Source organism: Hypomesus transpacificus, chromosome 3, assembly GCF_021917145.1.
Source record: "Hypomesus transpacificus isolate Combined female chromosome 3, fHypTra1, whole genome shotgun sequence".
In the NCBI taxonomy this organism is placed as follows: domain Eukaryota; kingdom Metazoa; phylum Chordata; class Actinopteri; order Osmeriformes; family Osmeridae; genus Hypomesus; species Hypomesus transpacificus.
In genome coordinates, this window is record NC_061062.1 from 3,770,538 (window position 1) to 3,789,747 (window position 19,210).

At 49.3% G+C, this 19,210-nt stretch overlaps 1 protein-coding gene across 4 annotated transcripts; it reads right to left on the reverse strand.

Moving 5' to 3' along the window:
- Positions 1 to 260: 260 nt before the first annotated feature.
- heatr5a (HEAT repeat containing 5a) lies at positions 261 to 19,149 on the reverse strand. 4 transcript variants are annotated; one of them, XM_047014179.1, is made up of 36 exons: positions 19,007 to 19,149; positions 17,856 to 18,123; positions 17,280 to 17,491; positions 16,881 to 16,989; positions 16,605 to 16,754; positions 16,138 to 16,309; positions 15,636 to 15,793; positions 15,029 to 15,278; positions 14,620 to 14,775; positions 13,464 to 13,714; positions 13,274 to 13,385; positions 12,947 to 13,099; positions 12,723 to 12,822; positions 12,356 to 12,465; positions 11,864 to 12,027; positions 11,569 to 11,732; positions 11,027 to 11,132; positions 10,470 to 10,660; positions 9,873 to 10,032; positions 9,427 to 9,616; positions 9,039 to 9,208; positions 8,883 to 8,909; positions 7,980 to 8,124; positions 7,499 to 7,678; positions 6,751 to 6,984; positions 6,351 to 6,598; positions 5,873 to 6,052; positions 5,417 to 5,651; positions 4,924 to 5,163; positions 4,545 to 4,672; positions 4,283 to 4,430; positions 3,926 to 4,201; positions 3,434 to 3,730; positions 3,089 to 3,240; positions 2,331 to 2,541; positions 261 to 2,163 (listed from the first exon to the last, which is right to left on the reverse strand). In XM_047014179.1, exons 2-36 carry the CDS (start codon positions 17,979 to 17,981, stop codon positions 1,859 to 1,861), a joined length of 6,210 nt encoding a protein of 2,069 aa, XP_046870135.1. In that variant the 5' UTR covers positions 17,982 to 18,123; positions 19,007 to 19,149; the 3' UTR covers positions 261 to 1,858. The 4 variants fall into 4 exon arrangements, with proteins under 4 accessions (XP_046870135.1, XP_046870126.1, XP_046870152.1 ...); XM_047014170.1 differs by having other exon boundaries at positions 15,636 to 15,796; XM_047014196.1 differs by lacking the exon at positions 8,883 to 8,909.
- Positions 19,150 to 19,210: the final 61 nt, after the last annotated feature.

The window sequence follows — 19,210 nt, forward strand, 5'->3', positions numbered from 1 at the left end:
TGTCCTACACGTAACATAAATGCATATATTTGTACCCCATCTTCCTCGAATACAGCTTTGTTCCAACTGTATAAACACACAATTTAAGCGTTTCTATCAAACCTGGCAACCGATAGCTGAAAGCACTGCGGCTGTTTGGCAGGGGGCGCTATTTTTTGTGTTTATTATTATCTGAAACACTAGAAACACAGCACTAAATAACTCTTTGTTACAGATTATATCACATTCCACTCCATTTAGAGCAGTGCTGAATTCTACTGACAATGTAGACTGAGATTAAAAGAAAATCAGGCTTTATTCACCCACTGGCATTAGAAAATCATGTGTTAATATCCAACCATTTTTTTCATTTGTACAGTTTACAAAACAAATGCCAAGTCACTTCATGATATACAGGCTTAGTATTATAACAGTATCGTCCTACCTATTGTAGTGCTGTAAGCAGGACGATGTTGATTATTGCAGATACATACTTTGTAGTGTTGACTTGACTATCATCATACTATAGTGACTGGACTATCATCCAATGATTAACTGTAACTATGGTAAAGAGTCACTCTTCAGTGAACATTCATATGCTGGATAACAACCCAATGCATTCCACAACCAATGCTTTTGATCAAAGCCTCAGTTTAGAGGAGATAGCGTTCATCCATACAGTACATTAATTCAAACAAATTAATCTCAAGATATTCTAAAACAGGAAGTAATCGATTAAGCCAACATTTTGTGATGATAAAGTAATTCATACTACCAACCCCATCCTTAAGCAGCCTCTACAGACCATCATGTTAATGATAGCGATCAGATTATGATCAGATAGCTGCAAGAGAGTATAATGCTGACCATCACACAGTGTTATAAGTGCAGTTCTGTCTGCTAACAGTCTTCTTCTATGAGTGGATACTGTATTTCTTGTCTCAATTATCAACATGGCTATTATTGTACTATTATTCATAACCCTTAATACTGCATAGTTACTATAATGATTCAAGTCTACAGTATGACGCTTAATGACAATCTTGTTACTGCTAAGCTGTTAATGTTCTCTAACAGTCTGTAGCATTAAGCATCTTTGTTGGCTTGCATAGTAGAGTCTGACAAGGACAGCTGAGAGAATTAAGTACAAGGAACTTATAAAGATGGAAGCTACAGATCTGTCATATTTCCACTCAACACAGAATTATTACTGTTCCACGATACTAGTAAGTGGTTCCAAGTGCACTGTAAAGAGCCACATCTGTGGCTTGCCTGGCAAACGACTTCTGAAGATGTTCACTGCTGAAGTTGGAACATGGATATAGAGGAAGGTGATCTGAGAATGATGACATTGTCTTTACACCTTTGCTCCCTCATAGAGGTTAAACTGGCCACATCAACCCTACAACTACCTGTACCATGAGATTATTCTATAAATTGCTACTCTTTACCCCTTGGACACTTACTTACTGCACTGTGTGTGATCTGTGCCATTGGGGAACAATATGTGAATGCCATTTCCTTATGTGATAAAGTGACAAGTATGTGATATACTGATGAGGGCTACTGATCCATGCATCTCGAATCCTTCTCTAGTTCACGCGATAAACCCTACAGTCATAGAGACACATTTAGTCCCGCCCATCCCTGTGATAGGGTAGGTGACGCTCATTGACAACTTACTGCCTACACCTATCCAATATCTTTTGATCTAAATGTCCTCAGCTCTGGTCTCACCAACATGCATCACTTGATAATGATATTAAGGCCTACACTAGTGAGCTTTAGAGGATGGCAGGCCTGAGCTAGGCCCGGCTGGGCTAGGCTGAGTCGGGTGAAGGGGGTTTATTTAAGACGCCAGCTTCATTCCCTTCTAGGTTCACAGAAAGTTGGTTTTGAGCTGGATGCTTGGGGAAGTCTTCCTGGGGCCGTGGGCTGTGCTGGAGGCCTTGGCGTGCAGACTCTCCTGGTTGCCCTTGACGGCAGCTTCCAGACGGGCCTTGAGGTGCGGGGAGGAGGCCATGAGGGCCTTGAACACAGACGGGTGCTGAGGGCCCAGACGCATCAGGTCCTTCAGAGACCACTCATGGAGGGAACGGGCCGGAGCCGGGGAGGAGCCCAGGGCGTTCTCATCCAATAGGAAGGAGATGAGGATGGGTAGCAAGATGGCTACCAGCTGTGGACCTGGAAGTACAAACGCATGAAGGAGACATGAGGGAAGAGTGACGCTAGCGTTCTTATATCTCACCGTCTGCTTTTAAGAATGTTTCAACGGAGACTCACTGACATCCTCAGTCTATTGGATATTGGATTATTTGCTTCGCGTGTCTCCTAGGTAACTAGCTACTCACGGTTTGCCTCGTCAGCAGCGAGGACCAGGGCCTCCAAGGCCCGGACACCGTCCTGGACAGCCTGCAGCTCCTCTGGGCTCTGTGGCCTCCTCTTCTCCACCCCCTGGAGGTGTCGTACCACACAGGACCCCAACGCCTGAATGTAGGTCCCCCTCACCTCGCCCTGGCTCTGGAACACTGAGGTCAGCAACTGGTAGCTACAGCTCTGCACCTGGAGAGGGAGGAGAGAGGGAGAGAGACACAGACATATTGACAAATCGAGAAAGAAAATTAGCCTTGTGCTGGTTTGCTGGTTTCCATGTGATTTACATACTTTCTAATACAGAAAGAAGCATTTGCATTGGCTAAGGTGCTTTACATGCACGGTGCATATTCTTTCTACAGCTTCTTTCTATTGAAAGAAAGGCTTTCCAGTGGAAACTCAAACTCCAAAACATGTTTACATAACATAAAGTTCAAGTTTTCCTAAGTTATTTTTAGACCAGGTCAGCGTCTGAGGAATGCTGCTGATCTAGTCAGACCTCCAGGGCCCCTCATCAGGTTCAGGTGCACAGGTCAAACGCCCCAGAGCAGGTATTTGAACAACATCTGAAAAACCTTTTTTTATTGTTTGTCCATGTTTTTGAACTGTATTACCATTATAAAGCGACATAGAGCTTGGGAAAGGCGCTATAACAATCAAACATAATATCATTATTATTTTTATTAACCTCAGAGTTCGACTTTGGTTTCAGTGGGCTCAGATCGTTTCAACCTACCGTGTGGTCCTTGGCTTCCAGGCAGGCTCTGAAGCGCTGAATGCAGCGTGTGTGGAGCGGCTCAGCCGTAGTCACCTCAGGACTGGCTGTCAGCAGGAAGATGGTCAAGGCTGTCAACAGGCTGACCTCATCCACCACACAACCTGGCTGATCTGGAAATACAAGCAGCAACAAAGGAAGTCAGCATAGTGAAGCAATGAAAAAGCTCAAGACAAACAAAATACTAAATAGTTTCAAAGCTTGTAAGATTACTACTGTTAATAACCTTCATAAAGTCATGTGGGACCATGAGTGTGTGTGTGTTTTTGTGTCTGCCCGAAGGAGGCGTGTGGTAAATGATGGTACCTGAGTCCCAGCAGTCCAGCAGAGTGTTGAGAGCACAGCGCAGAAGGTGGCTCCAAGCCCCTCTGCTCTTCTCCGCCCTGCTCATGGGGGAGGAGAGGACAGCCTTCAGGGCCTGCAGAGCCCCCTGGACCACCAGGCCCAGACCTCCACATCCCCCGAGCCCAGGCCCAGGCTTGGGGAGCTGTCCCCCTGGGAGACCCGAGGCCCCCGCAGCTCCGGCCCCTCCAGGCTGCTGCACCAGCTCCCTCAGCACCCCCATCAGCAGATAGAGCACCGTGGGCAAGATGGACACACTCCCTGGGAAGGAGAGAACGAGAGAGGAATGTTAATCGTGCGTAGGAAGGCTAGTTTACGTTGCTGATTAATCTGAGTCTTGTGAATTCAGTATTGGAGCCAATCTTTTCACGGATTCACTCAAACTTCATCTGCTTATGACCCAACTTTGTTCACAGGTATGTGTGCGCGCAAGCATGTGTGTGTTTGTCACGCTACCTTCTGGGGAGCAGATGGAGGGCAGGTCAGACAGAATGGCGAGGGCAGAGGTCACCAGTCCACAGTCGCTGTCCGTCAGGGTCCAGACCGAGCCACCGGGGCCCGAGGGGCTGGTGCCGGCCAGCTTGGGGCTGAGCTGTGGAAGCTTCCGGACCAGAACACACAGACACAGCTCCAGAGCCCCGAACACCAGCGACCGGCCCGGGACCAGCCCGCCCGTGTCTCGCCCTTCGCCGAACTCAGGAACCGTCTCCTTCTCTGCTGCCCCGTCATCCACTGAGAGGAACAGAGGCAGGATTAGAAGGACGGTGATGTGCGCTTGATGAATGACGGTAAAGAACAAGCTAGCTGCGGTACCCTCTGCGCTGTGGCGTTTCTCCTTCACGTGCTCCTGTTGGGCAGTGACCACCTGTCTGACCAGCTCCATAACGGCCAGCTGGACTTCAGGACCCTCCCGCGTCACCATCAGCCTGTGGAGCACGTTCAGTAGCTCCACACTCAGATCCTGAAAACCAGCAGGAAACCACAGGAGTTTACACACGCCACTTAACTCCTGAGTCTTCAGTAAGGCCAGCCTCGACTGTGCTGGTTTTTAGAGACTGAAGGTATGCATCTCTACCTGGTCGCTGCCGAACTTGGCTCGTGGCCAGAAGACGTCCAGTAGAGCCTGCAGAGCGAGCAGACAGGAAGTGATGTTCTCCATCTGGTCTTGGGAGTGGGGCGAGCACAGGAACTCCACACTGATACCTTTCAAAAGAGAAAAACATTTTTGATACATCACACAAAGACAGACATAAATGAGTGAGAAGCATCTTGATTTAGATAGTGAAGGTTAAGGTGAAGATATTGAACAGTTAAAGGGAAGGTTAAGGTGAAGATATTGAACAGTTAAACTGGAGGTTAAGGAGAGGATATTGAACAGTTAAAGGGAAGATTAAGGTGAGAACAGTTAAAGGGAAGCTTCAGGTGAGAACAGTTAAAGGGGGCAGGTATCTTACCTAATATGAGGTTCAGGCGGTCTGCGCTGACGTCCTCGGGGGACTTGACGCTGGCCAGGGAGGTGGACTGCCCCATGGAGGTGGGGGTGACGGGTCTGGACAGGATGGCGGGACCGTCGTCCACCATGATGAAGCCAGTGCTGTGGAGCCAGAGTGCCGTGGCGTGGAGCAGCGGCGCCCACGAGCAGCTGTAGTGCGGGCGGGCCTGTTCCACCGTCTCTGCCGTGTAGAAAGAACCACCTAAAACGAAGGTGGTCAGATGGCTGAGTGGTAAGGGAATCGGGCTATTAATCAGAGGCTGCATGGCACTTTACCCTACTTGCCTCGGGGGAATGTCCCTTTACTTACTGTAAGCCGCTCTGGATAAGAGCGTCTGCTAAATGACTCAATGTAAATGTAAATCAAAGGACGGACAAGCAGAAAAAGTTCCGTGTTACGGACCTCCCTGGTTAGCTGTGTGGCAGTGGTGGCAGAGAGAGGCGCTTGGTTGTACCTGCGGCAGGAAGCTGGGAGTTGTAGTCTTGGGGGAGGGTCAGCAGGGCGTAGTCCTGTAGTGCTGCCATCCACAGACGGCTCAGCGTGCCCAGGTCTGACTGAACTAGCTTCAGCAGCCCTGCCACCCCAGCTCCAGACACTGAGCCCTCACTGGATGGAGGGGGTCCAGCCAAGTCAGCGAACCTATCAGAACTCTCCTTTTGTTTGCTAGTCTGCACAGCTACAATGTACACCTAGGTGGGGAAAGGAGAGGAGCTACATTTAGGGTTTTGGCTACCCGCAATGTTTTCTGATTGTTATTGTATGATCATTGTCCTATGCACTTTTTGTAAAGCTCTCTCTTGGAAGTCGCTTTGGATAAAAGCGTCTACTGAATGAAGCTAAATGAAGAAATGTAAATAAATGTACATTTAGACTTAGAGCGACCATCACCCATCCACCAACCCCCCCCTACCTCTGCCCAGGCCTTTAACACAGCCAGCGTTTCCATGGTAGCGGTGGCCTCGTTGTACAGCTGGCTGGGCGTCTCCTTCCCAGCCTGCACCTTGATCAGCGAGGACGCCAACAGCTGGTGCACGCGCCTCAAGTCCCTAAGGTCACTCACCACACCACTGGCGATCCACGCACTGCACACCTGGAGCACACACACACACAGGAAACCATGTTCAGCTCCATCATGGAACGAGCGACAATCCAAAACGACTAAGCTATCCCTCGTTATGGATCCTGTAGACCAGGAGTCTCCAACCCTGGAGGGCTACCTGCCTGTTGGTTGTGGCTCCAACCGCCATTTATTGGACCTGCTTCAACACTAGTTACCTGGTCAACCAGCTAAGTATTAGAATCGGGTGTGCTGGATTCGTGTTGGGTTAGGAATAGGGTTGGAGACCCCCTCGCTGTAGACTCTGACAGAAGGAGGAAGCCTCGCCCACCTGGCATGCTTTAGCTGTGACATGGGGCGGAGCGTCAGGGGTGAAGGCAGGTCTGAGGGCAGCTCCCACGTTGGCCTGGTACTGCTCCAGGATCACGTGGCCGGGGAACTCCGGCTCCGGGATGGAGGAGAACCTGCGGATGATGACCAGGAGGGTCTGCAGGCCGGACAGACGCAGCTGCTCGCTGTGGTCAGTGGCTGCCATGAACGCCATGCGCACCAGGTCGCCCAGGTGGAGAACCAGGAAGTCTGAGAGATGACGAGGGTGGGACAGGTGAGCCGTTTAGCCAGGTCCTGTTTATGCATGTGCGGTTTCGCCAGTCGGAATACGTCTCATGCCTCTAATCTTCTGTGCTTGCCAAGGAAGAAAGGTTTTGTAGAGGGAACTCTACTCGACTCACCAGTGGACTCGTGAAGGCGGAGCTCTTGGGCCAGTGCCATGTCGAAGTGGGCGGGGTTTCCATGCTCGCACTGGGCGATGATGCGGCACACACACTCCACGGCGAAGACGCGGGTGGACCAGCGCAGGTTGGTGAAAGGCCCGCTGGAGTCTGACTTGGCGTGGAAGACGGAGGCGTCGTCGTCGTCCTTTTCTCCCTCCTCCTCCTGGGTGGTCTCCACTGGGGCACGGGAGTCTGAGACACACACACGTACACACATCCATGTCAGGTTAAAAGTAACACAAGCAGAGCATTGTACATACAGGGCCCGATAAAACTGCTCAAAATTGTATTGAGGGTGAGTTCGATTTACCTCCAGTAGGCACTTCTGACACAATTTCATTCACACCATTATAAAAGGTGATAAATGCACACCCCAGTAATTTCACAGTATTTGTATTTGGATCGAAATCCCCCTGGTATTATTTATTATTAGTTTGACACCTGTTGCACTACGCACAAGCCACCTTATTTGCACTATTGCCCATTCATATTCTTATTTTTATATATATTTTATTTATATTTTATAATTTACATTTAAACCGTTTTATTTTTTAGATTGTTAGTTCCTACGATTAGTTAGACTACTGTACTTTTACACTTTTTGATTGAAGATCCGTATATGTTTATTGGTTGCACCTTCCAGCCACAGTAAATTCCGTGTTTGTGTAAACCTACATGGCGAAAAAAAAAGAATTCTGATTCTGACCTGCAGACGCAGAGAGGACGTCCTTGCAGAGTTTGAGCCAGTGGGCCAGCTTGCCAGCTGAGATGGATCCCATCATGTGGACAAGCGTCTCCTGGATGTCCCTGCGGAGACGGGGGTCCGACTCCCGGTCCAGCAGGCTGAACAGAGCCCCCTCTAAGCCCACCTCCTTAATGGTCACATCTGGGTGGAGGTGGAGGAGATTACCACTCAGGTCAACTGTGTGTGTTTTGTTTTGTTTGTATTGCTGGGGGGTCAGGTAGCTGATGACCTTTCGGATTAATCAGAAGGTTGCCGGTTCGATTCCCAGCCGTGCAAATGAAGTCGTGTCCTTGGGCAAGGCACTTCAACCCTACTTGCCTCGGGGGGAGGGGGGGGGGGAATGTCCCTATACTTACTGTAAGTCGCTCTGGATAAGAGCGTCTACTAAATGACAAAATGTAAATTGCTCTAGTTGTGAGGACCATCCCAGACTCACACTCACCCAGCTGTGTGTTGTCTCTGCGTGGCAGCTCCTTGACCAGAGCTATGGCGTGCTCCGACACCTCTAGCGCCTCCCTCTGGGCCAGCTGTCTTAGGCAGGCTACCACGGCACGGCGCAGGGACAGGTAGGAACTACACAGGTTTACCTACACACACACACACACATCGCAACAGCTGACAAACTAAGCACAGTAGTGCGGCTTTCTCATGCTAGGACGTATTTACACACCATTAACAAACAAGCATGCTGGAACGGGACCGCTGCTGTGATGTGTTAGAAAATAAATCATTGTAGTAAGTAGCAAGTGCCAACCAAACAAGATACAGGGATTTAAAATGTCTCTTAACAGATAAACAACATAACCCAGGATTCACAAACAGACCAAACCCAGAGAACCGAGGAAAAGGAAGTTTAGAACGCAAACAGGCACAGGAGCACAGTTTTGTTTTTAGTTTCACCAGAGTATAATACAAAAATATATTGAGGGGCCCCCATAGATGCTATATAGGTGTTACACAACGAACAAACTGCCCATATTACACAATGAACAAACTATCCACAAAACCTAACCCTGTCCATTCCCAGTTCTTGCATTTATTTAATGAAGTCACTTTGGATAAAAGCACCTGCTAAATTAATTAAATGTAAGTGTATGTATGTAAATGTATAGCTAGTTGTAGCCAACACTGTGTTGCGGGTTTGGCCTGTACATCATCTATGGGGGTCGGCTGTGACAGCCAGCCAGCTCCTCAGGTTAGTTCAAACACAACAGAGAACAGAAAGTCAAACACTCCAAATCAGCCTTGTGGTGAGTACAGAAATAATAATAACATCACAAAGCCAATGGCAGCAACAGATTAAGAATGGAATCAGCAGGTCCTGCAGAAGGAAGAGGAGACCTACCAACATAGAATAATCCAACATGATCTCCTGCATGGGACAGAACATATACAACACTGTCATCTACGTAGAGGAACACTCAAATGGAGCAGGACAATAATCGCTGCGTAAACTCTGGGGTTCTCTGGAGAGAGGCGAGTGTTCCGGGGAGTTACTCACACAGAGGGTGGGGACCAGGCTGGCCAGGTTGACGTGTCGGGGCGCGAACATGTGGAGCTGCTGCAGACAGGAGATGGCCTGCGCCTGGACTAGACAGTCTGGGCTGTCCTGCATCACTTCACAGCCCACCAGGCACGAAGCCCGCAGTGCAGAGACGCACGCGCCCTCACCTGGGACAGCAGACACACACATACACACACACACGCAGACGCAGACACACACACACAAACACGCACACACACACACACACACACACACATGCAACCTCAAGGATTAGCGGCAATATCTCAAACATGCATATTATTCTTCATATCAACATATAAAATACGAAACAAATGCTGTCTGAGCCCTGTTAAGTGTTGCAGTGAGCGTTCTAGTGCTTCCCTACCCTGCAGGTCTGGGCCGAGGGAGGTGATGAGAGAGTTGAGACATCTCCCCAGGCTATGGTGCACGTCAACGTGTGTGGGAGGGATGGAGAGTAACAGGCGCAGGACCAGGGTGAAGCTGGCCTCCAGATGGCTATGGTACAGGGGACCAGCCAGGTCTATCACCATGGACAGGGAGTGGAGAGCCCACATCTGGCATGGAGCACATACACATGCTGTTAAACATTGTGCATGTGTATTTTTATTATATTATATATACTTATATATCTTTTTTACACAATTGTGTTTGTATTTATATGGAGCATTGACACATCATTGGGTTGGTTTAGGTGCAGTTCTGTGGGCGTATGTGAAGCCCCTCGATGACGATGCTTGTAAAAAAAAGAAAAAGGACTACACACGTACAATTCTGTCTAGATCAAATCCAATGTTGTCTTCTGCGTTCTACCTGGACTTCAGGTGAGGTGCTGTCCTGGGAGAGGGTGAAGAGGATGCCCACGCAGGCACTGAGATGCTGGGGTGAGCTGATGCCCCCTGCATACCGGTAGACAGTCCCCAGGGCCAGAGCGTGACCGGTGCGTGTCACCGCATCCCTGGCACTCTTCAGCCTGAGGGACACAACCAGCCCAGGGAGACGGATCCCAATCAGAATTCGGTTTATTCGCCATGTATGTTACACAAACACAGACTTTACTGTGGCAGGAAGGTGCAAACAATAAACCCAGGGAGCTCTAAATTCATCATATGTAATGTACACGGCTTGTCTGATTAGCATCGACAACAGCTTAACAACATAACCCAGGAGACAGACAGACTGACCACAGACAGACCAAACCGAGAGATCGGATGAAAATGAAGTATATACTGTAGATGCTACACAACGGACAAGCTGCCCATGTTAGACAAAGGAACAAACTCTCCAAAAAACCTAACCTGCTCCCATGCCAGTTCTTGCGTATGTCTGTATGTCACCAATTTGTCAGGTTCAATTATTTTATGGTAAAGCAGGTTAGACTGTATGTGTAGTGAGAAGGTGTCTACTAACTTGTCAAAGCTGCTCAGCGTCATGGAGACGGTGAAGCCTGGGTCGTTGACCACCTGCACCAGGCGAGCCAGGCCCTCGGCCGCCATGCAGCGCAGCACAGAGCTGCTGCTCTCTAGCGCCCCCACCAGGAGAGCCAGGGCAGGACGCCGCACCTCCTCAGGACCAAGCGTACCTCGACTAGAGCCCAGAAGCTGGGGGGGGGGGGAGAGAGAGAGAGAGAGTGTTGGTGGGAAGAGTTGTCTGTTACCATTTTTTTTCAAGCTTCCAAAACTTTTTTTCCAGGCCTCAGGCCTCCAGGGAAATCTGTTCCCCCTGTGTTCTCAGTGTAAAAGACTTATCTGGTTCTACCTATTGGCACTTATTTGATTTTCACAATGTATGCTTCAAGTTTTTGATTACCCGCAATGTTTGGGGCTATCTCGTTGTTTATGATCATTGACATATGCACTTTTTTGTAAAGCTCTCTCTTGGAAGTCACTTTGGATAAAAGCGTCTGCTGAATGAATAAATGTAAATGTCGTAATTGAACTTCCCCACAGAGAAGCAGCATGCAGTACCTTGAGAACACTGCAGAGGGCAGCAGAGACATGGGTCTGGACGATCTGCTGTCTCACTCCCTTCAGCTGAGTCACCGTCTCAATGAACTGCTCCAGAATCTGACTCCTGATATAAGACAAAGGAGGGGAATGAGAGAGAGCGTGAATGAGAAGGAAAAAGAGCGATTAACAAATTCCACACTGGGCAGGCACGATGTTGAAGTATGACAGTCTGGTTTTGTCATGTAGGTCTTGATCTGGTGCAGCGATTCCCAACGTGTGGGCCAAGGCCTACTAGTGGTCCGCTAAGGTAATACAGGTGGGTCGCCAAACCAATCAAAACAAAAGTATGAAAACAAATATTGGGGGAAAAAAAAATTCTAAAGGTAGAGCCGTTTTGAAAGTTATAAGAAAGAAAGATATTTGTGAAAAAAATATCACTGGAGAGATCTCCCAAACGGGGTGTGTCAGTAGTGTGTCACTACTGCTGAAGTGTAGTGGGAGAATGATGATGATTTGGGAAGGCAGGGGCTGAGGATTGAGTCTGAGCCACACACACACACCTCTGAGGGATGATGATGTGGGGGAAGATGACTCCAAACAGCTGGACGGCAGCAGAGGTGAGGGCGGCTGCAGGGGACAGGGGGGCGGGCACTTCCTCGTGCTTCAGACTGATGGTGAAGGGGTCATACTCCAGAGCACCTCCTCCAACACTGCTGCCATGCAGCTGGGACAGAGTGGCAGGAAGAGAGTGGCATTAGGTCACACACACACACACTAAAACCTACACTTCCAACCACATCCTCCTATGACTCCCAGAAGCGAACACACACACACGCACACAGTGCACAGACACACCTGCTCCTCTATGTATCTGTGGTCCATGTCCTGCAGCGCGGGCCCCAGCAGAGCCAGGTCCTGGGCATGGCAGAGGGGGGGGATCAGAGTGAGCGCCGAACAGCCAGAGTTCTCCTGGGCAGTGAGGTCCAGCACCAGCTGCTTCACCACCACCCCAAAACTCTCTGCAGGAGAACACACAGGAGAACCTGCATCTCACCAGGAGAACACACGGGAGAACCTGCATCTCACCAGGAGAACACACAGGAGAACCTGCATCTCACCAGGAGAACACACAGGAGAACCTGCATCTCACCAGGAGAACCTGCATCTCACCAGGAGAACACACAGGAGAACCTGCATCTCACCAGGAGAACACACAGGAGAACCTGCATCTCACCAGGAAGACTGAGACCGACTTTGACTCCCAACAGGACTGTTAAAACTTCTGATCTTCCAAGGAGATCAATCCAAAGAGTATGCACACACACACACACACACACAAAGACTCACCTTCATAAATCTTTGGAGGCAGCAGAGCCAGGATCTCATACACTCTCAGTCTGAAGACGACGGACGACGCCTTTATCTGATTCCCATAGGACTTGATGAGAGAAGGTACCCTGGAAACATGCACAGAAATCTAATTTTAAAGGCTCCATCCTTCAGCGCACATCTTTAATTAGGGGTTAAGTGAGATTCTGGCAACCCTCCAAGTGTTTATCGATCTCATCTGCTACTTTTAGCTCCTTTCCCGGTTAGCTGTGCAAACCTCAGCAACCCCACCATATTCCCACAGACAGGGTATCCCTTCAGTGTGATGGAGCCCAGACAATCCCATTAGCTCCTATGTGAAGGAACCAACCAATGGGGGACTCACCTGGTGAGCAGTGCCACGGCGCAGGCCAATGGAGTGAGCATCCGGCTGATGACATCATCGGTGAGAAGGTCAGGACAGTGAGCGACCAGGCTTCTCATAGCTGCAGGGGAGGTCGCACAAAAAAAAGGTCAGTGGTCATCTTAAACCAAGGTGAATCTTCACACGACACACACAGAGAGCTGTGTGGGCCCCACGCAGGGACGAGGGCCCCGGCGCTCTCTCACCGCAGAGCGCTCCGGCGCGGCCCTCCAGGGTGACCTGCCAGGTGAAGTAGTCCCCACGACGCAGCTCCATGTCCAGCTCCCTGATGGAGGGCGGGAAGGCACACCTCCACAGGAGCAGCAGCCTGGGCAGGTGGTGCTCCACCACCGCTGGTCCTGAGGAGGGCACACAACGTCTGAAGAGTGAAACTGTGTGTGCTGTACCCCACTCACACATTAACAACGTCTGAAGAGTGAAACTGTGTGTGCTGTACCCCACTCACACATTAACAACGTCTGAAGAGTGAAACTGTGAGTGTGTGTGTGTGTGTGTGTGTGTTTTGTACACACCAAGGGTACAGAGAGCAGTAAGCAGCTGCCAGCCAGCCTGAGTCCTCGGGATGGAGATCCGACTGTTCTGAGTGGCTGAGCGGAGGAGATCCTCAGCCAGGCCTAACACCACCTGGACACACACAGAGTTCTTCAAGAGGGTCCAAAGCGTAGCCGTAAGAGCGTGCGGTGGTGTTGTTCCCTGTCCTACCTGTCCTCTCGTGTGGGGGATGCCCAGAGGGCAGTGTTGCACGGCGCCCAGCAGGGCGGCGATGGCGCCACTGTACCCGGCCACAGCCTCGGGGCAGGACTTGAGGGCAGCAAGCCTCTCGGTGCAGCGGTCCAGTAGCACGGCAACCTGGGACGGCGTCGCCACGGCAACGCAGCGCAAACACCAGGCAGCGGCGAGACGAGCTGACGCGCTGGGGTGGAGCAAGACAGAGATGACCGTGTCCAGCAGGGCTGGAGGGGGGCAGAGGTACGCACACACACACACATAATATGTAAAGTGTTAACGGTTAAAGTGTAGATTCTCTCCCTCTACGGTGTCTCTGGTACTGATCTCTGTTCCTCCACGTATCCTTAACATGCAGGCCATGGATAAAAATAAACACCAATGTTCTTTGTTGCTGAGAAAGCTGATTCTGCAGAACTCTGACCCATTAATCATGTCTTTTGTGAAGCTCTCTCTCTTGGAAGTCAGTTTGGATTTTAAAAAAAAGTGTCTGCTAAAAAAAGGAATAAATGTAATCACCTTATTCTGGCCAAGTGTCATCTCCACTCTCCCCTGCTGTGTCACACTCCTCCTCTCCTGCTCTCTCAGTCTGTCCCTTCTCTCCTGCTCTCTCAGTCTGTCCCTCCTCTCCTGCTCTCTCAGTCTGTCCCTCCTCTCCTGCTCTCTCAGTCTGTCCCTCCTCTCCTGCTCTCTCAGTCTGTCCCTCCTCTCCTGCTCTCTCAGTCTGTCCCTCCTCTCCTGCTCTCTCAGTCTGTCCCTCCTCTCCTGCTCTCTCAGTCTGTCCCTCCTCTCCTGCTCTCTCAGTCTGTCCCTCCTCTCCTGCTCTCTCAGTCTGTCCCTCCTCTCCTGCTCTCTCAGTCTGTCCCTCCTCTCCTGCTCTCTCAGTCTGTCCCTCCTCTCCTGCTCTCTCAGTCTGTCCCTCCTCTGCCTTCAATCACTATTCCTCCCCTTTCTCTCTCTATCTTATTACAGACTCGGCAGAATACAATTGTATCTATCAATAATATAACAGAAATGTATCTCAGGAAATGGATGTTTGTGCAAGCAAATGTTTCTGCTTTATACCCATTCTGGTGTTCTTACTTCCAAAACACCAGGATGTTTGTGTGTGTGTGTGTGTGTGTTTAATCACCCGTGCTGGCGTCTGTGATGAGTGGGGCTGCGGTGGACCCCAGTCCCTGTAGCAGACTTCCCAGCTCCAGCAGGGCACACACCAGGACATGCTGACTGGCCGCCACGTCAGCAGGGCTGACCCGAGTCTCCATGTTCCCATCACTCATCGCCGCATCTGACAGGAAATGACATCGTTAATTCCCAAACACAAGTGATCTGCCACACAGCTGGTTGTGCCTTTATTTCCGTTAAGAAAAATTGGATGATTGAAACTCCCAAGTCCAGTGAGCATTCAATGTATGGTCTGGCTTCTACATCTCATCTTAAGAAAAAGCCTTTCAACCACTGATGGCTATTATTTTTCTGCAAGTGCGTCTGTGTTGTGTTGAATCAAGCTCTTTCAGACTGTCAAGACCAGGCCACCTCACCTATGGCTCTCTTCTGCCTGCCGATGGCCTGGCAGATCTCCTTGGTGGCGGCGATCTGGGCCTTCTCCCCCAGCAGGGAGCCCAGGCTGGCACGCAGCACGAAGGACACGCAGCGTCGGCAAACCACGGCGTCGGCGGGCGTCTGTGTGGCGCGCCCGTGGGACACCAGCTCCATCAGCAGAGACAGGAGCATGGGGAAGTTGGCCTCCAGCCAGGCCCCGCCCAGACAGGAAATAAACACCACGCAAGACTGGGAAGATGGAAGGAGAGATGGGTGTTAGAGAGGAAGTAATGGATGAAGTGGTTAGAAAGTACAGTAAGTCATGTACAATGCTGTGCAAAAGTCTTAGGCACAAAAAAAAAAAGATTAAAAAAAAAAAATCAAATTATGAAATTAAAAGAGTAACTAAAATTTCAAAAAACATTGAAACATTGCACTTTTATACGGCTGCACAAATACAGAAGACAAGAAAAATGGATATATTTGAGACAATATTCTGGTCAAAAATAGCCTGAGACTTTTGCACAGGTCAACGTGATGGGGCCTAGTACAGGCTAGGTGGTAGGGGTTAGGAGTGCTACACTAGTGGGGTTCTAGAGTGCAGACCTGGGTGACACCTATCCTGATGTCCTTGCTAACAGAGCTTGTTCCCTTCAGCATGTCTCCACTGGCTCGCAGGAAGCCAGCCCCCCCTCGCAGGAAACCACCTGTCAGCAGGTCCATCACCTCCTCCAACGAGGTCCGCTTGGAGCTCTGCCTGAGGGCTGCTGGTTCAAGCAGGGGTGGATAACACACAAAACACAGACTGAAGCGTTGTCCAGGAAACCAAGGCATTTAAATAAACAAGACAATATGGCGGTAGAAGCCAGGTCTAGAGACATTCAATCACTCCTCTATTATCATCAAGGAAATGGATGCTATTGGGTTAGGGCATCTGATGGGGAGGGCTTGGTATCAGCTCAGTGCTTGGTGATAGTGGTAATAAAAAGGAACGCATTATTGCTAACTGGTTCTTCTACTATGTGCAGCGTCACCCAGATGTTCAACAAGTGTTCCAGAATATCTACAGGTTCTTACAGATGTCTGTGCAGGTTGTATTGGAACCTACCGGTGGGCTGTTTGGGTTCCACGGCCGTGGCGAGCAAGGTTCCCAGCAGCCGGGCCACAGCCACCCTCACGTCATAGTTGGAGCCCTCGAAGGCCCTGAAGCAGAGCGTGGCAACGTTCTCCAGCTCTGAGGTCCACAGGAACACTGCTTCTCTCTGTAGCTCCAGCAAACACTGGAGAGACCACAACAGTAACATGAAGCCAGATAGACACAGGAGACAATACCAAACCATTATGTGTTTGACGATAAGCAGACGGTGAAAGTGTCCGTTATACATGCGTCTGTAAGACAACTGACCATAGGTAAGTATCTCTACCACAATCATATGAAGGACACTGATTTTACATTCACAGTTAAACTGAAAGATACAGATGAACATACAGAAAATATCATCACTGCAATGCAAACATGTGAAGCGCTTCATCAAAGTCAACACAGCGGTAGTCTGGGGAGGATGGGCTTGCTACCTTGGCGGCAGCGCAGCGCACAGCCATGGAGCGGTCAGTCAGACACATGCGTGTGGCCTTGTAGATGTCCCTGTGACATGGAACGGCGCTCACGCCAAGCCCACGCAGAATCTTCTCCATGCTTAGCATGATCTCATACCGGCCCTGGGACTAGAGCAGAGGGGACTGGGGGTCATCATCACTAAGGTAACCATCATCCATACCTTCAGCATGGTCTTCCTCATCATTTCTACCATCGTCACGACCACCTGCACCAACCTCCTCAGTAACACCCACCTCTGCATTCTTCATGGCCTTAAGCAGGTTCCCCAGGGTCTCCTTGAAGGAGTTGGCCAGCATGCGACCCAGCTGTTCATAGAGGGTGCCCAGACAGGCAATGGCAGCCCTAGGATTAAACACACACACAGTTACATCACTAGGCTCATGTGGCATCATATTGAGATATGCTTTGATAGAACTATTTATATATATGGCATGTGACATGGAAAGGTGATATCAGTTGGAGTTTAATTTCTGGAGTATTAATTATGTGCATTCAGTAACTGTAGATGTATGAAGTTTTTAACAACAAAATTCCTGAACCACATGATATATTGTCCTGCTATTGTAGGTTACTCTGACTGCAGGTGGTTATAGACGTGTATTTTTATTTAGTGGTTGTTTTCCAGTTCTCACAGTCTTGTGGGCAGGAAGCTGGGAGAGTCATCTTTGCTGCGAATGATGTCATTGCATTTGTCGACAGTGAGACTGGAAGAGAGGGAGTCCCCTAGCTTGTAGAGCAGGGCCAGGCAGTCAGCCAACACCCAACGTGTCGGAGGGCCTGGGGAGCCAGTCAGAACTGAAGTCAGCTGCTCAATCAAGCGCTTCTGGTTCTGTTTCACATCCGCCTGAAACACAAACACACGCACACAAGTATTATATTCCTTACCTCTCTCATCCTTTCCCTGCCTGCCTGCCGTTCCACCCCGTCCCATCATCCTCTCCCCTAGCTTATCACCTCCAGACGCTATACTTCTCTTGTTCCTCCCCACCACTCCTCTATCCTTCTCACCTTGATAGCTCTTACCTACAGTCCCCCATCACCCAGTCTAACCTCTGCTCCCATCTTCCATCAACCTTTCCTTTCTTCCTTCCACCCTTCCTCCAAATACCCATTTCCCTCTTCTCCTCCCACCCTGTGCTTCCTCTTCTTCTAATCTCGCCCGCCCCTCCTCTCCTCTTCCACTCCTATCCTTCTCTTTTTCTCCTCACCCTGTCGGCAGCAGGAAGAAGCTTCTTCAGAAAGCGGAGCCACTCGAAGACAAACTCGGCCCTTTGGTGTTCCCCCAGCTGGCTGCAAGCCTCCTCGTCCAGGAGCAGACTGTGGGCATGCTCCATCCTTTCACTCCTGCTCCTCCTTCTTTCTTCTCCCCCTCCTTCTCTTTCTAAGTAACTGGAGACCCGACTTCAGCCCCAAACGAGACAGCTCCTTATTGTCAATGTTGACGATTCCTGCTCTGTTTCATAATGAGCCCAAAATCTGAGAGAGAGAGAGAGAGAGAGAGAGAGAGAGAGAGAGAGAGAGAGAGAGAGAGAGAGAGAGAGAGAGAGAGAGAGAGAGAGGGAGAGAGGGAGAGAGAGATAGAATGACTGAAAACAATTCAACAAATATTGTCTAACAATATTACATTTCTTGGATCTTATAAAAAACTAAAATGGACTCGGGGGAAGGGGTACAGAACTGCTCTTCCCTGTTTTTCTCAGGGTGCCAAGAAGTGTAAACTAATCTGGGACAGCAAAACCCATGAATTATTCACCACAACCCTTCCCGTTGGACCGAAGCACTGAGCTAGATTATTGCACAGTGGCCTCCTAGAGACCACTCACACGAAGAGAAACTCTTTCCTCCCTCTCGTCGCTCTGTACTTTTCTCATATAAGTAAAAGCTAATATATTAAGGTTCTCTGGGCTGGTTGACAGGTGGAATAAGGAAGACAGTAAAGTAGGAAGACAGTAAGGTCGGGTGTATGGATATGCTGATATGCAACTTGTCGGTAACTATCTAACGCTAGCTGGGTCAGTTCTGAATTCACACAACTATAAGATTAACCTTTTGCGCCATCTATTCCCTGGAGCGAACAATCTCATCAAAATTTTTACATTAGTACTTCATAGTATGCGATACGTTCATATCTTTACATTAAATCGATGTTACTCACGTGCATATTAAAGTTTAATGAATTAGCCGAGTGCAATTCATGCAATACAAAAATATATTGGCTGGTATTCCAATTCTGCTGTGACACAGTTTGGGCAATATTTTCGTTCAGGAAATAGACAGAGCCCATGTTCAGCTACGGAGCTTTAAGCTTCGAAGCATGCTACTTTAAATACATGATATTTTGAAATAAAAGTTGTCTTACCTATTAGTTGAGAACTTCACTCCGACCAGATTATGATGTAGGCTACAAGAAGGACAGTCAACTATAATTTAAACACCAGCGATAGGTGATGTGGACACATCTGCTCTCAAACCCTCCTTCTCCCCAAACTCCGCTTCCCAACTCAAGTCTAGAGTAGCTGATTGCTAAATCATCGAACGTGGTATCCAAGGGCGATGAATTAAT